The sequence below is a fragment of the Homarus americanus genome, unplaced genomic scaffold, assembly GCF_018991925.1.
Source record: "Homarus americanus isolate GMGI-L3 unplaced genomic scaffold, GMGI_Hamer_2.0 scaffold48354, whole genome shotgun sequence".
Lineage (NCBI taxonomy): Eukaryota > Metazoa > Arthropoda > Malacostraca > Decapoda > Nephropidae > Homarus > Homarus americanus.
In genome coordinates this window covers 364,189-379,949 of record NW_024723833.1, presented here as the reverse complement: position 1 = coordinate 379,949, position 15,761 = coordinate 364,189, and the positions used below count along the sequence as shown (strand labels likewise).

The window sequence follows — 15,761 nt, the reverse complement described above, 5'->3', positions numbered from 1 at the left end:
TTCCATAAGAATCTTCAATTCGGTTAACGAACAAAAATTCGGCTAACAAATTTCTTACGAACCGACCTCGACATGTTTTCGCTTGCACTGGCCGGGCAACCAGCTTTAGTATCAGTCCGCCAATACATTAATCGGTTCTAGGGCCTAAATTCCTTGCTATTTTAGTAAATATCAAGAAGTTTATACTATTCAATAATTTTAAAAGTTTAATATTAAATTTTTTAGTCATTTTAACAATTATTGAACATAATTGAAGGTAAAGTGACTAGTTTAATGCGCGGCATCCAGCCTCTTAACACAGCAAACAGGCGTTAGTCTCTCTCTGTTTTCACTGGAGGTAACATCTTGCTTGAGACTCTCTTCAACTAAACGCTTTTTTTCTGTGTTTCCAAGCAAATTATTGTTCATTTTGAAATATATTTTACATATTGACAATATATAATGCAGTGCAGTGTTGATTTAAAGAAAATAATCTTAACGTACACCAAGAGAAATAAAATTTTATTGGTGAAATGGTGCCATGGGGTGACTTCTCTTCCACCCCAATGCCTTCTCTTCTTCCTTCTCCTCCACCCCCATTCTAATTCCCATCATCATCATCCAGGAGCCTTCTACATACACACCGCAAAGTAAGTGAACTTTTCTACCATTTTTGTTGAATTTAGGCAATTTTCGGTGAGCTGGAACCAATTACCCAAAAACCCATTGAAACAATGGTTTTGGTTAACGAACTTTTCGGTTAACGAACAACCTGCTGGAACGGATTGAGTTCGTTAACCGAGGGACCACTGTACTTTGAGGTGTGTATGTAGAAGGCTCCTGGATGATGATGATGATGGGAATTAGAGTGCTGGAAGAGGTGGTGAAATTAGACACTGCACTGATATTGTCAATATGTAAAATAAATTTCAAAATGACCAATAATTTGCTTGGAAACACAGAAAAAAAGCGTTTAGTTGAAGAGAGTCTCAAGCAAGATGTTACCTCCACTGAAAAGACACAAAGACTGACGCCTGTATGGTGTGTTGAGAGGCTGGATGCCACGCATAAAACTAGTTTCATTACCTTCAATTATGTTCAATAATTGTTAAAATGACTAAAAAATTTAATATTAAACTTTTAAAATTGTTGAATAGTCTAAACTTCTTGATATTTGCTAAAATGGTAAGGAATTTAAGCCCTAGAACCGATTACTGTATTGGCGGACTAATACTACAGCTGGTGGACCGCCAAATGCAAGCGAAAACATGTTCAGGTCGGCTCGTAAGAAACTCGTTAATCGAGGGATTGCTCGTTAACCGAAGTTAAGAATCTTATGGAAGGTAACTCGTTAACCGAGGCGCTCGTTAACCGAGGGACCACTGTAATCGGTTTTAGGGCTTAAATTCGTTACCATTTGAGTAAATATCAAGAAGGTTGTACTATTCAATAATTTTCCAAGTCTTATATTAAGAATTTAGTCATTTTAACAATTATTTAACGTAATTGAAGTACAGGGAACTAGTTTTTAGCGTGCCAAACAGCCACTTGACTCACCCAGAATGGCGTCAGTTTGTGTCTCTGCTCAGTGGAGGAAGCATCTTGCTTGAGACTCTTGAACATAAACTATTTTTACGTTTTTACAGTACAATTATTGGTCATTCTGAAATTTATTTTACATATTGAAAATATATAATGCAGTGTTGATTTAAAGAAAATAATCTTGAATTACATCTAGTGAACTTAAAATTTTATGGGTGAAATGGCGGTATGAAGCATGGGGTGACTTCTCTTCCATCCCCACTGCCTTCTCTTCTCCCTTCTCCTCCACCCCCACTTCTATTTCCCATCATCATCATCATCAACCAGGAGCCTTCTACATGCACACCTCAAAGGAAGTGTACTTTACTGCATTTATTTTTAGTTTGTATGTAATTTTCGGTGAGCTGGAACCAATTACCCAAAATCCCATTGAAACAATGGTTTCGGTTAACGAACGACCTTCTGGAACGAATTGTGTTCGTTAACCGAGGGACCACTGTATTAAACTATCATCAATGGTTAGTCTTTCACTGAAATTTGAACCTCGCTTCAAAATGTAAAGGGATTTATTAGCATCTTTACATAAGGGAAAGTCGAGGAAGGAAAACCTAAGGTACTGTATTACTTTGTGAGAAAAACTGATTATTTGTTTATTATTCCCAATTTGAGTATTAATCGGTGCATGGCTGGAAATGTTCCTCTTTTATAATGTAAAATGTATAAGATCTTTGCTGTGAATATTTCTTCCTTTTACTTTGCTCATTATAATGTAAATTTCCTTTGTGCTATCATGACAGAGACCCTTCAGGAGCAGTTGATTACGCCAAGCACACTATATCAGACTTGCTGTGCAATAAGATCGATATTTCACAGCTAGTCATAACAAAAGAATTAACTAAAACTGAGAAGGAATATACAGCTAAGCAAGCTCATGTAGTACTCGCCAATAAAATGAGAAAGCGGGACCCAGGCACTGCCCCTAAACTCGGGGACAGGGTTCCCTTCGTCATCGTTGCAGGGGCGAAGGGCACGCCCGCTTACGAAAAAGCTGAGGTTAGTATCAGGTTGATGGGTTGTTTGTCTTTCAAGATGTAGGAAGTGATTTGGATATCTCATAACTCCATGGCAGAACATATTTACTACAATAGTAAGACTGAATGGACGACAGCATCGTAAATAGAATAGAATAGATAAAGTATCATGAAGGTAGTCTGAATTGTTTTTGTCATAAACAGAATTGTAATAAGATTAAACATTGACAACATTTTTATAGTAATATATCAGGTTATAATTATCCCATTTTATTAACTGCCAGTGGTACTTATTTTGCAGGACCCCATTTATGTGCTGGAAAATAGTCTGCCTATTGACTATGAATACTACCTCACAAACCAACTCAGCAAACCTCTGTTGAGAATATTTGAACCTATCCTTGGAGATAAGGCTGAATCTCAATTGCTTAGTAAGTTTAAATTTTTGACTCTGTTCTTCTATGCACATGTATTATGTATTTCCTTACCCAGAAACCTTAAAAGAGGGGTGGGGAAGCAGAAATAGTGGTGTGTTAAAAAAAGACAGGAAAAGGTCATATACAGCAAGTATAAACACACACAGACTCATATTCCTCATAGGTCTGCTTAAAGTATATTTCATAACCTACACATGCAGGGAGACTCGTTTTTCATCGCCCCCTTGTTCGTTGTTTAATTAATTCGTCATTTGAAATACAAGTAATTTAATTTAATTTAATTATTAAAAAAGAAATGACATGACTTGGTAATGCCAAAACAATACCAAATGTTGAATGAAATAGGAAAGCAGCTCTATTATGAAACTACAGGGTATTCATAAACAATAAAAACTTATTTCCCTTATTGTACAATTGGAGGTTAATTTTTTTTTTGTCCAAACTAGATTTTTCACTTGTCCCAGGCAACTGGATAACCATTAAAGTTGATCCCTGATAGAATACAATAACATATATCTCTCTCCACTAGAGGGTGACCACACACGATCAAGAATCATCACACACAGCAAAGTTGGAGCAATGGCAAAATTCATCACCAAAAAAACATCATGTGTTGGTTGCAAAGTTGCTATTGACTCAGCATCTGAGGCACTGTGTAAACACTGCAAGGTAAGTTTTTTTTTTTTTTTTTTTTATTGGCCCAGAATTTTAGTATGATTGTAAGTTATTTGTTGTTTTTTAATTATATAAAACCTGTTTTAACTTCCTTTCTATTATTTCATCCTCACGCCCTTTGGTAGTTTATTCTCTCACAAACCTTAAGTATGCATCTTGCATTGTTTATGTGCATGTGGATGTTCATTAGAAAGATTTTCCACATTCTTTTTGTTGACTAAAATAACCCTAAAGGACCCTCAAAGTCATGTGGTAACAATTAAAAGCTTACCTATAAGATCCTTACATGGTTTAAAGGTCCTGAGCACACAGTGTCGTTCAGAGGTGCCAGCATGTCTCCTACCACTTCTACTTCCTTATGTTATTTACTACCGCCTGGGAAGATATTGGAAGCATAATGTGTTGTCTAATGGTAGACCCTGCTGCCATATGGCATCACAAAAATTGTGACCAAGCCCCAGGTTGCTGATCTGATTTTCTGCCTCATTTATATACAATTGCAGGGTCTCAATTGTTTCTCTTTCTTTGACAACACAACATATTGTACATATATCGTTTCTCACTATTGATCTTTTTTCATTTTTTTTTATAACTTTATGGTTCTTTATTATTATTATTGTTATCAGTGTTATTATTATTTATTTTTTAATTTTGTATTTTTTATAAATTTTAATTACTTTGAACTAATTATTATTATTATTATTATTATTGTAATTATTATTTCGTTTTCACGCCCCAGGCCTGGATGTGGGTCAGTGACCTGTGCTCAGGTGGGCTAATCCCTGTATAGAAAAAACAAAACAAAAAAAACATCAATACAGTATAACTATAAAATTAGTTCTATGTATACTGTACACACTATGCACTGGAGTCACAAAATTGCGAGTCAGAGTCAGATAGCTTCCCAGTGCATGCCCAGTACTTACGTGACCTAAACTATGTCAGTGACCAATTAGCGTATGTCAGGGGATGGCATAATTTACGTCAGTGACCATTAAGAGGTTAAGGTTCTTTTCATAGTAAATTTAACATAAAAATTCATCATCATATTGAGGCATAAAAGCAAATGTTTAGTCATATTTATTCATTTATTTAAATCTGGCCTGATAATTTTCTCAGTAAACAAATGTCTTATTTTTTCATTGCCAAATTGATTATTCTTAAGATCAGAGCATATTGGGGGGGGGTCCATCCTGACAGCTGTGAAGATAGAAAATAAATAAATCAATACATTCACTATCAGTATTTCTGCAGCACACAGGCAAGTGTTTGGTGTAAAACTAAATTACCCACCTGCAGGAGTCATAGACAATTACCCAGCTACAGGAATCTTAAGATCATTATCCACCTGCAGGAGTCATAGACAATTACCCAGCTACAGGAGTCTTAAGACCATTATCCACCTGCAGGAGTCATAGACAATTACCCAGCTACAAGAGTCATAGACAATTACCCAGCTACAGGAGTCTTAAGACCATTACCCACCTGCAGGAGTCATAGACAATTACCCAGCTACAGGAGTCTTAAGACCATTACCCAGCTACAGGAGTCTTAAGACCATTACCCACCTGCAGGAGTCATAGACATTTACCCAGCTACAGGAGTCTTAAGACCATTATCCACCTGCAAAATTAATAATCAATCACCCACCTGCACGAGTCTTAAAACCATTACCCACCTGCAAAAGTAACAGACCATTACCCACCTGCAGAAGTCATACACAATTACCCACCTATAGGAGTCTTAAGACCATTACGGTAGGGTCGGGATATATCGCGAGATGGGGGGGGGGGGTTAAGCCCACCCGGACATAGGTCATCGGCCCACAACGGGGCCTGGGGGGGGGGGGAAGGTAAGAGTAAAAAGAAACTAAAAATAGAAGAGAAAAAGATTACCATATATCTCGGCGTACAAGGCGACGGGGTGTATAAGACGACCCCCCAAAATTTCCATTTAAAAAGTAGGTTTTGAGCTCTATTCGCTATATAAGACTACCACAAATATGACACTTACCATTGGGAGCTTAATGACCCACTAGTCCTTTACCAACCATCCCATTGACCAGTGCTGTTTACACATCCTTGGTTATTTAAAATAAGGCCAATTCACTTCAAGTAATGGCATCAAATGTTACCGGCAGGTGTAGTGTAAACACTAGTGACGTCACTTAAGCGTTTGTTATTTAACTGGAACTAATGTCGGTGTCTAGTAAAATTTTTCCATTTACTTGAAATGGACTTACCGGTTTATTTGTTAATTTATTTATTTATAATATACTGTGATATATTAAACACACTGTAAGTATTTTCTTTAATTTATGAACTTGCTTCGCGACAAAGGAAGGCTATACCCGGTAGGTGAAGTTTACCTGATGCAGTTATGGTTCCATCATCATCAATGATCAAACTCCGAATCAGATGACGTGACTTCGGCTTCTTCATTCTCATTCTAAATTTAGCATGAAGAAAACTACCACTGTCGGTAGTTTCAAGAATTAACGCATTCATTTACTGAATATTCTTTGTAAAAAAATAAATTTTAAATGAATTATTTATAGGAGATAAGTATTATGATCAGTAAATATACCGGGATGCATTACTGGCCACTTCAGACACAAAGACGGGCTAAAAATAGCCCGATCTCCCCCTCTTACAGCAGCCACTTTCCCTTTTTTGTCTCGTCTCTGGCAAATGGCGGGTGGTGCGTGATGATAGCTATGTTTATTACTGGGGTATATTGTTATTTTACGGTATGTTAGACAGGCTTACAATACATTTTTATTATTTTAATATACCGATAATCTTATTTTTAATCTAGCTTCCCAAACGTAAGTTTCAGTATAAAATAATTAGTGGTAGGACCTTGTGAGTGGTTTACGATGTTCTCCATCACCACTCTTGACACGCTAAACCACAATATGTAAGAGGTAAGAATCTTATACCCGGTATTTAAGACGACCCCTAATTTTGGGCTGATTTTTTTAAGGTTCAAATTCTGTCTTAATAGCCGAGATATATGGTATATTAATCTACACCACAAAGATGGCAGAAAACCAGCTTTTTGAAGTGAGACAGATTGCATGAGTGTGGAAACACAGAAGTCAGAGCATTCCACAGTTTGGCTGTGTGAGGAAAGAAGGATGTACTATAGCGGATTATTCTTGTGTGACCGACATCCACACTGCGGCTAAGATGAGTGTTACGAGCCCACGGCCTTGCTGGCGGTACACAGGATGCCGAATCCACCACACATTGCCCGTTAAAGTACTTGTAAAAGAGAGAATGAAGCAACATTGCAGTGAAGAGAAGGGGAAGAAAGATTATCAACTAAAGGAGGAGAGTTAATAAGACGAAATGCCTTTGATTCCACCCTATCTAAAAGTTGGACAGAAGAAGAGCCACCCCAGATATGAGAGCAGTACTCCAAGTTAGGACGAATGAATCCCTTATATACTTGAAGCAACTGCTGAGGAGTGAAGTAGCTAGGGCATCTGTACAGCATTCCCAGCTTTTGGGAGGCAGCTTTAGCTTTAGCTTTCATGGCATATTAGAGGAAATGGTGTTGCCTAGTTTATCAATTTTAGAATTTGGTTGAATGATTGCATCCTGAAATGTGAATGGTGGGAGATCATCTAATTTGGAAAGTGTAATTGGTAAATACTGAGTTTTGTTACTTTTGAATTTAACCAAGTTTCTACCTACCATTCGGAGATGCTGCACAGATCCACATTGATCGGTGAAATGATATCAGCTCTAGAAACAGATCTAGTTTGAGAGTTAGGGGGAAGGGAAAATGTGAAGAAGAGTGAAGAGTAGAATTATCAGCGTAAGAATGGATAGAATTAGTTGTAGTGTGAAGTAAATCATGATAAAAAGAAGGAAGATAGTAGGGAAAAGAACAGAACCCTGTGGGACACCACTATTGGTAGAGAAAGAGCGAGAGATCGATCCCTCGACAACAACTGCCAAGGATCGGTTCTCAAGGAGAGTGGCGGTCAAGTGGATACAGCGCTGGCCTCCTGTTCTGTGGGTCGGTGGTTAGATCCCCTGGCGTTCCCAGTTCTCCCAGCTGTAAATGGGGACATAAGGTTACAACTTGGGGAAGTGGATGTAATATAGTACATTATCAGACATGCTACCTCCTTGTCCCTAATGGGCACTAATGCTTATGGGACCAAACTTTCAATTTCACTGAACTTAAATTTTGTTTGTTTTCAATAGTGTGTAAGTTTGATATATTTTATGCATTTCCTCATTATGCTTGTTTTGCTTTTTGTTTTATTGTTGTAATTTTATGAAACCACTGAAATTACCTTAATTGAGGTTTCTTAATCTCAGCTTCGTGAAAGTGAAGTGTACATGCAGCAGATGACAGTGTTGTGTACCCTAGAGGAGAAGTTCTCAAGGTTGTGGACCCAATGCCAACGCTGCCAAGGATCCATCCATGAAGAAGTTATCTGCACTAGGTAAAAGGTTTTTTATTTGTTTATTAAAAGTGTAAAGTGAGGCTGTTTATATAAACTATGTAAGATATACAGTACCTAGTAGTTTTTTAAATGTTTATCTTGCTTCTTAAGTTGGATGTTTTATGTATGTGTACAGTATATTGAGAGAGAAGAGTACTTTAACTGGCAATGTTCGGTGGATTTGGCATCCTGTGTACCGCCGGCAAGGCCGTGGGCTCGTAACACACGTCTTGCCCGCGGTGCCCACCGTTTCTCTGTGGATGTCAGTCACACTAGAATAACCCATTATAGTACATCCTTCTTTCCTCACACAGCCAAATTGTGGAATGCTCTGCTTTTTTTTTTGTTTCCATACTTATACAATATGTCTCACTTTAAAAAGCTGGTTTTCCGGCATCTTCGTGATGTAGATTAACGCAGTACAGTATAACCTTTTTCTTCTCTATTTTTAATTTCTTTCTGTTCTTATTTTTTCGCTGCCCAGGCCCCATTGTGGGTCATCCGACCTGTGCCCGGGTGGGCTAATTCCCGTAAAAAAAGGCCAAGTCTGGTCAAAAACATGAGAGCCACTCATCTGTCCTACATCCACTTCAAAGCATTTTTAACCTTAGGCCAGTTATTATTCACTAATTAATAATAACATCACACCCACACACACACACTACTTTGCTACCACTCGGAATCAAGTATGACGATCATCCAGCTGTGATACAATGATAAGAGTCATTAGGGATGTCACCTAGGTTGGTGAGTTCTGAGGTGACTAAAGAGGCCGATACGGGACCGGCAGGGTCGATCACAGATGTTACACATATGGGGGGCTACATCTAGTGCGGGAAGGGCGGTGGCAGAATCTTTTCAGCGTTGGCGCTTGTCTGCCTCGGTTTACAGTCGAGCCAACTCAAAAGTATTGACTCCTTCTCGTGTAGTGCTCCTCCAAGCGGTACGATGTGGAGTAATCGTCTCCCAGGTGAGGGGGTCTATTTGGCACTTTTTCAGGTTTGCCTTGAGACTATCTTTATACCTTTTCAGTTGCCCATTAGGTGACTGTAGAGTACTAGTTGCTTTGGCAGTCTACTGTCATCATTGTGAGTAACAAGGCCAGTCCAACATAGTTGTTCATGGATAATGGTAGCCTCGATGCTCCTGCAGTTGATGTCAGCGAGAATACTGGCATTTGTTCTCTTGTCTTCCCAGCGAACTTGGAGGATTGAACATGGACTACGTTGGTGAAAGTTTTCAAGTGCCTTCAGGTGCCTCCAGTATGTGACCCATATCTCGCTGCCATATAGCAGGGTGGGGAGGTCCACTGCTTGATATACGTGTAACTTTGTAGATAATTTCGGTTCCCTACAGCTGAAGACACGGGTACGGAGTCTGCCAAAGGCTCGAGATGCACATCTGATCCAATGCTGAATCTCTTCATCAATGTCTGCGGTGGTGGACAGGTGGGAGCCGAGATACCAAAAGTGGGCAACATTAGAGAGAGAGTAGTACCGTTAAACTGGATGAATGGTGGAGGTGTGGCTGAACCAAGGGCAGGCTGTAAGTGAATCTGAGTCTTACCTACATTCACCTCAAGGCCGAAGTGTACATACGCATCTGTGTAGGTGTTCAGGATCTCCTGTAGATCGTGTTTAGTGTGAGCGACAAGGGTAAAGTTGTCTGCATACTGAAGTTCAGTAAGGGAATCTGCATACACCTTTGTTCCTGCCTGGAGTCGTCTTATGTTGAAAATACCCTTCATCCGGTATTGGATGTCCACCCCGCCGGCTAAATTGGCACTGGCACGAGTAAGGAAGGCAGCCAAGAAAATGGAAAAGAGGGTTGGTGCCAGTACACATCCTTGTTTTACCCCGTTTGAATGGGGAAGAGCTCAGAATGTGTGCCATTGTGTAGGACACTGCCGTTCATGCCATCATGGAGTTGCCTCACAATGGCAATGAATTTTGGTAGGCAGCCACAACAACTGAGGGTCCGCCAGAGGTCTTCTCTGTTGACAGAGTCGAAGGCCTTCGCTAGGTCGATGAAGGCCATGTATAGGTCACAACACTGTTCTCTGCACTTTTCCTGTACCTGGTGGGCAGCAAAGATCATGTCAGTGGTGCCACATGATCGTCTAAAACCACATTGAGATTCTGAGAGGAAGTCTGTTTAGGAGGACTCAGGTGATAATCTTGCCAGCTACAGACAGCAGCGAGATCCCGCAGTAGTTGCCACAGTCTAACCGCCTCTCTTGTTCTTATAAATATTGATGGGGGCATCTTTAAGAGCTTGGGGGATTTGCTCCTTTTCCCATATATTCTCCAGGAGAGAGTGGAGACGGCTGGTAAGCAGAGGTCCTCCTGCTTTATACACCTCGGCTGGGATTCCATCAGGCCCTGAGGCTTTGTTATTTTTCATCTGTTTGATGGCAGTAGTTACCTCATTCAGAGATGGAGGATAGCTGAGGTGGGTCAGCTCTGGATGCTGAGGGACCTGCTGGGAAGTCAGGACGTCCACATCGGTGTTTTAGTTGAGCAGCAAATGGTAGTGCTCTTTTCAGGGCTGAAGGATGCCTTCTTCGTCTTTAAATAGGGAGTTACTGTTGGATGAGTGGAGGGGGGCTGCCCCAGGAGTGATTGGCCTCTCTGCAGGTTTTGGTCATGACACTGGTATTTGGGTTGTTTATGAGCCTATGTTCGAGCTGCTCGGGTGATGAGGACATCTCGACGTTCTCGTTCTTTGACAATGTTGTAGTCAATGAGATGCCAGTGTTTGGATCATGGATGTTGCCACAAACCCTTGGACTTGTCAGCCTGCCTAAACAAGGTATTGGTGATAATGAGGTTGTGTACAGCACACTTTCCGAGGAGGAGTTGGCCGTTGGGATTACATTTGCCAAGTCCATTTCTCCCTATAGTTCCCTGCCAAATATTAGCATCCCTGCCAACTCTGGTATTGAAGTCACCAAAGAGCACAAGCTTATTTTCTCTGGGAATAGAGGTTAGCACTGTCGAGGTCAGCGTAAAAGGCCACCTTGATGTTATCCTCTGCAACCAGTGTTGGGGCGTATGCACTGATGAAGAAAGCATAATGTGCGTGATTCAGTAGGACTCTGAGTGTCATGAGGTGCTTGTTGATTCCAATGGGCATTTCAGTTAGCCTGTGTAGGATGCTTTGGTGGATGGCAAAGCCAACTCCATAAATGTTGTTTCTCTCCACAGCAGGCTTACCCTTCAAGAAGAAGGTATAGGCAGACCCCCGTTCTGTGAGTCGACCCTCATTTGGGAGCCGGGACTCACTAATGGCTGCTATGTCAATGTTATACCTAGCCAGCTCTTTTGGCAGAAGGGTCCTTACATTCCATGCACGACGATAAGAAGTTTTATATTTTGTTTGTGTTTTGATCTGTGATTAAGATTGTGTTTTCAACCACTTAAGGATGACTTACTGGGTGTGGTTGCATAGTCAGGTTGGTTCTTTAGGCAGGCTATGATTAGGGCACCTTTTCTAGCTCCTCAAAAGGGCAGCTCAGTCACACAGACAGGACCGGATTGCACTGCTGCCCAGATCCCAGTGCATAAACAACTATCTTATGTGTGCCCCCATGTGTAGAGTTGTGACTAGAGACTCCCGGCAGTCATCTCTGCCTGTCCCCGTCGCCACTCATCCATCGCCATAGGACTTTTGGGGGTATAGGGTTTTGATGATGATGAGAAGTATGATGAGCTGGATGATGGCTGAGCATGAGTTGATTTATGTTGTGAGGCAGGAGTGCTGGCTGCAACCACACATCATGGCTCTCCCTTTTCCTGATCCAGTGATGCAAGTGTTGCAACGACAGGGAAGAGGGAAAGTTGCAATGGACTGCCGATAGCCCAGATTGTTGGGTTTTGCCTTAGTAGCCTGTCCATCAGGCATTGCCTTCGTCCGCCGGTGTAGTCGTTGGGTTCCCATGGTGGTCACCTCTTTCACCTATACTGCCATTGGGTCTTGTTGGAGCTCTGTGAGCATGTCTGCCTTATACGGGGCTCTACTTCAGATTTTCCATTCGGGGTTTACTCCCGTAGCCTTATATCTACCAAGGTTACTCCACAAGGCAGTGGGGCAGTGGTTGGTAGGTACCATAGGCCCACATGCCAGTGGGCTTATGCACTGTCCCTCTGGGGCCCACTGCTACTCCGACATCCCCTGCTGGTCTAGTCTGGGCTCACGAGGCACCCAGTTACCGTGTGTTACCACGAGGAGGCACAGCAGGGGTCTTGATGGTGAGGAGGCTGTGTACTGGCAGGGGAATACTTATGCAAGTTGCCTCCCTGTTCGCCACGAGAGCTAGCCAGTGACAGCAACTGAAAGTGAGAGGGAGCAATCAGTGCTTGAACCTTAACACTGACATAATTCTGCCACACTAGACGCATTACTCCACCCTGTCACACATGTCTTGGAATCAGCTGGTGACTGCCAGCTGATCTGTGTTTGCACTTAGACAATTGATCAGCGAATAAACCAGGGCATATTGAGATGCATTATAAACTACAATAATATTTATTAAGTTCTGATAAATATGCTATAATATTATTTAGTAGTTCTCAGGACAGATCCTGTGGTAAGCACTAGCTCTCTTGAGCAGTGACAACAATGGTGTGTGAGAGCTGGCAACATTATTATGGCGAGCGAGTCAGCTGGACCAATCAGCTGTTATCGCTATGTAAACAAGAGACTGAGAATATACTCCTGCACAATAGCTCATCTGGGATTTTTTGGCGAAAGATAATTATTTTTCGATAAGGTTTTTTAATTCGGCACCAAATGAACCTAAATAAAATGGGAATTATGGTGAATTGCATACCTGTACTGTTGTTATAAAGGGATCACGAACTGTGGAGCAGGAGGTGGTGAGTTGTCCTTCCTCCCTCACTGCCTCCCTCCTTCATTTCCTTTTAAAATACTTACTATAAAAATAAGAACATCTGTGGAAAAGATGAACAATATTTAACAACTCATTCTGGTGGTAGTGATTTTTTTCAGAAATTACCACAAATTTTCTTAAAGCCTCCTTGGATAGCCAAATTTCAATCACGATTCTTGAATATAAAGGGGCACTAATAATTTGTTTGTGAATATGGGTGATAAGTGTACTGTATAACGAATTCATTCAGTATACAGTAGAGAGGTAATACTGAGGAGGGGTTCGGTATATTCCTGTATGGGAGTTTGGTATAACGAGGTAATAATGTATCCCAAACTTCATATTATCCTTTCAAAATATGCTATTTGCCATGCTGATAATAATGATAGCTTGATAGTGGAAATACTGTAATTTATTTAAGGAATACTGTACTAATCACAAATAGTGGCTACCATGCATAAAATAATATACTTAAACATGAACCTTTTTTATTTCTTTCAGTCGAGACTGCCCAATTTTCTACATGAGGAAGAAAGTACAAATAGAACTGGTTGACCAAGATAAACTTCTTCAGAGGTTTGGGGCTCCAGCTTGGAAATAGGAGGCCTTAGAAAATTAGTAATTGACAGTGGCAAAAATTTTATTATTTGTAGAATATCCTTTCTACACACTTGTGTTCAGATGGCCTGTTTATGTGTTGAGGAAATTTATGAATGTTTCAACTACTTTAGGAAATACTATAACAGAAGTGTGTTTTTACTTACTTTATTTACTCTTATGCAGCTACTTAAGTTTAAGCACTGTAAAGTGTTTTCACTTGTTTCTTTTTCATAATATCACTGACTTACTTGTACTTAGCCATCTGCCACTGGGGACTCATTATTGTTAGTATATTAGGCAGGGAGAAATGTAGAGAGAAATCTGACTAATTAAATTTATTAAAAAAAAATGTGATATGAAGTTACTGTATATGTCTTATCCCTATTCCTAACTAGGCATGCCGTGGAAGGTAATTCACTATACACTTGTACGACTATAGAGAAATATCCATCAATCTTACCATGTGTGGTACTGTTGACGCCTGCCCACGCGAGATGCCCAGCCAGACCACACCATGCTAAAACTGACTACATTTAACATTCTCTCTTCGCTATAGAGTATATTCTGAGTATCCAATCAGAGTCTATCTTTCAAAGATTCTTTAGGTACTTTTTTCACTGATTGGCTAGTTAACAAAATGGGCAGAGCTACCTTCATGGCACTTTGTATAGGTATCTAGTTACCCATGCGAGGATAACAAATGGTGACAAATTAGGATAATTGTCACTTGACAGGTACTGTAACCACACAAGGCCCCACAGGTCAATTTTCATGTTCCCCTCGTAATGGCTGGCTATCTTGGGCTTGCGTGGGTGCCCCTTTTATTACATAAACATTTTGTAGGTGCCCTATGATATAGTGACGAAGATATAGAGTGTCGAGACGAACAGAGAAAGCCGACAAGGCGAGGCAGAGGGGTGGGAAGTGAGAGACCACAGGGAGAGTGGCTTTATTGTCTTGGGAGCCATTTTTACAATAAAGTACAGTACTCATACATGAATCTGTACTGTATTAGGTATACAGTAGGGTCGGGATATATCGCGAGATAGGGTTCAAGGATGTTTGCCATACAGTTATATTAAATCGTGATATATAATTACTGTACTGTACATGTAATCAATGGGGAAAATAGGGGAAGGTTCTGGAGGCCAATAAAAGTGACTAAACTTGACTTAAGTTTATTTTCTTACTAACTAAAGCACCAATAAACACTAGACTCAGGGACACCACCTTAGGCCCTATTGTCGGTCAATTACCTGTTCCCGGGTGGGCTATTCCCGATAGAAAAAGAAAAAAAGAAGGGAACACCAGACTCGGCAGCAGACGCCACACTGCCACCCTCACTTGACAGTCCCACACCTAAATAAAGGAACATACCAAAAATATTAGTAACAGTATTAAATCTTTTCCATTAAGCTTTCCATTCTCTTCACTTCACTTTTCACGTCACTACAACCCATTTACACTCACCTTAGAAGTTTGAATCTGCAACAGAGTCGGCTGCTGACTCGTCACTCACGCCACTCGGCTCACAGTCAGCCTCCTGCTTTCATTAAATATGTCTTCTTTGGCATTCTTTTCCAGTTTATTCCTATCGAAACAACAGGAGCCGCAGTGTTCATTTTGAAATTCATCAGACCCCTCTAAGATGTTTATGCACTTTATTCGGGTCACCATTTGCCTATCGGTTGTATAAACTAGGTGTTCTAATCTTTCAGGGTACCATCTCGGTGACCAGACGGACCGTCTAGATATCTGAACGACCATTTTATAAGACCTATTAGTTTAGTTGCTTTTCCATCCCGTTCCCTCTAGTCAACTATACATGACATATTGTAGCCTATATAATCCACCCTCTCTTCCTATTTACAGTATTCCTCCCTTGGTTTTTTCCTCCAGACAATATCTATTATTCCATAGGTAAGTGATTAGTGTTTTTTATCTATCACTGTCTGTGAGATCGTCGGATATATCTGTGTGACTGTCTGTATGTGTCATTGTCTCAGACTCAATATTTGTGTTTGATCATGAATAGCACTGTGTCTGTTACATATGTGTCAATGAACCAGTGACTGTATATTATTGGTTGTCTGAGTGCCTCTTGTGTTTATGACTATAATTCAGTGTCTGTTTTGTTTTTC

The 15,761-nt window shown here is 40.5% G+C and overlaps 1 protein-coding gene across 4 annotated transcripts in view; it reads left to right on the top strand.

Moving 5' to 3' along the window:
* LOC121863712 (DNA polymerase delta catalytic subunit-like) overlaps positions 1–13,980 on the top strand; it is a 115,691-nt gene extending 101,711 nt beyond the window's left edge. For all 4 annotated transcript variants that reach the window (XM_042362450.1, XM_042362451.1, XM_042362452.1 and 1 more), the window contains exons 20-24: positions 2,319–2,574; positions 2,854–2,983; positions 3,519–3,658; positions 8,002–8,129; positions 13,522–13,980. In XM_042362450.1, the coding sequence (XP_042218384.1) occupies positions 2,319–2,574; positions 2,854–2,983; positions 3,519–3,658; positions 8,002–8,129; positions 13,522–13,621 (754 nt within the window). In that variant the 3' untranslated portion in view covers positions 13,622–13,980. The remainder of the gene's footprint in view (positions 1–2,318; positions 2,575–2,853; positions 2,984–3,518; positions 3,659–8,001; positions 8,130–13,521) is intronic.
* Positions 13,981–15,761: the final 1,781 nt, after the last annotated feature.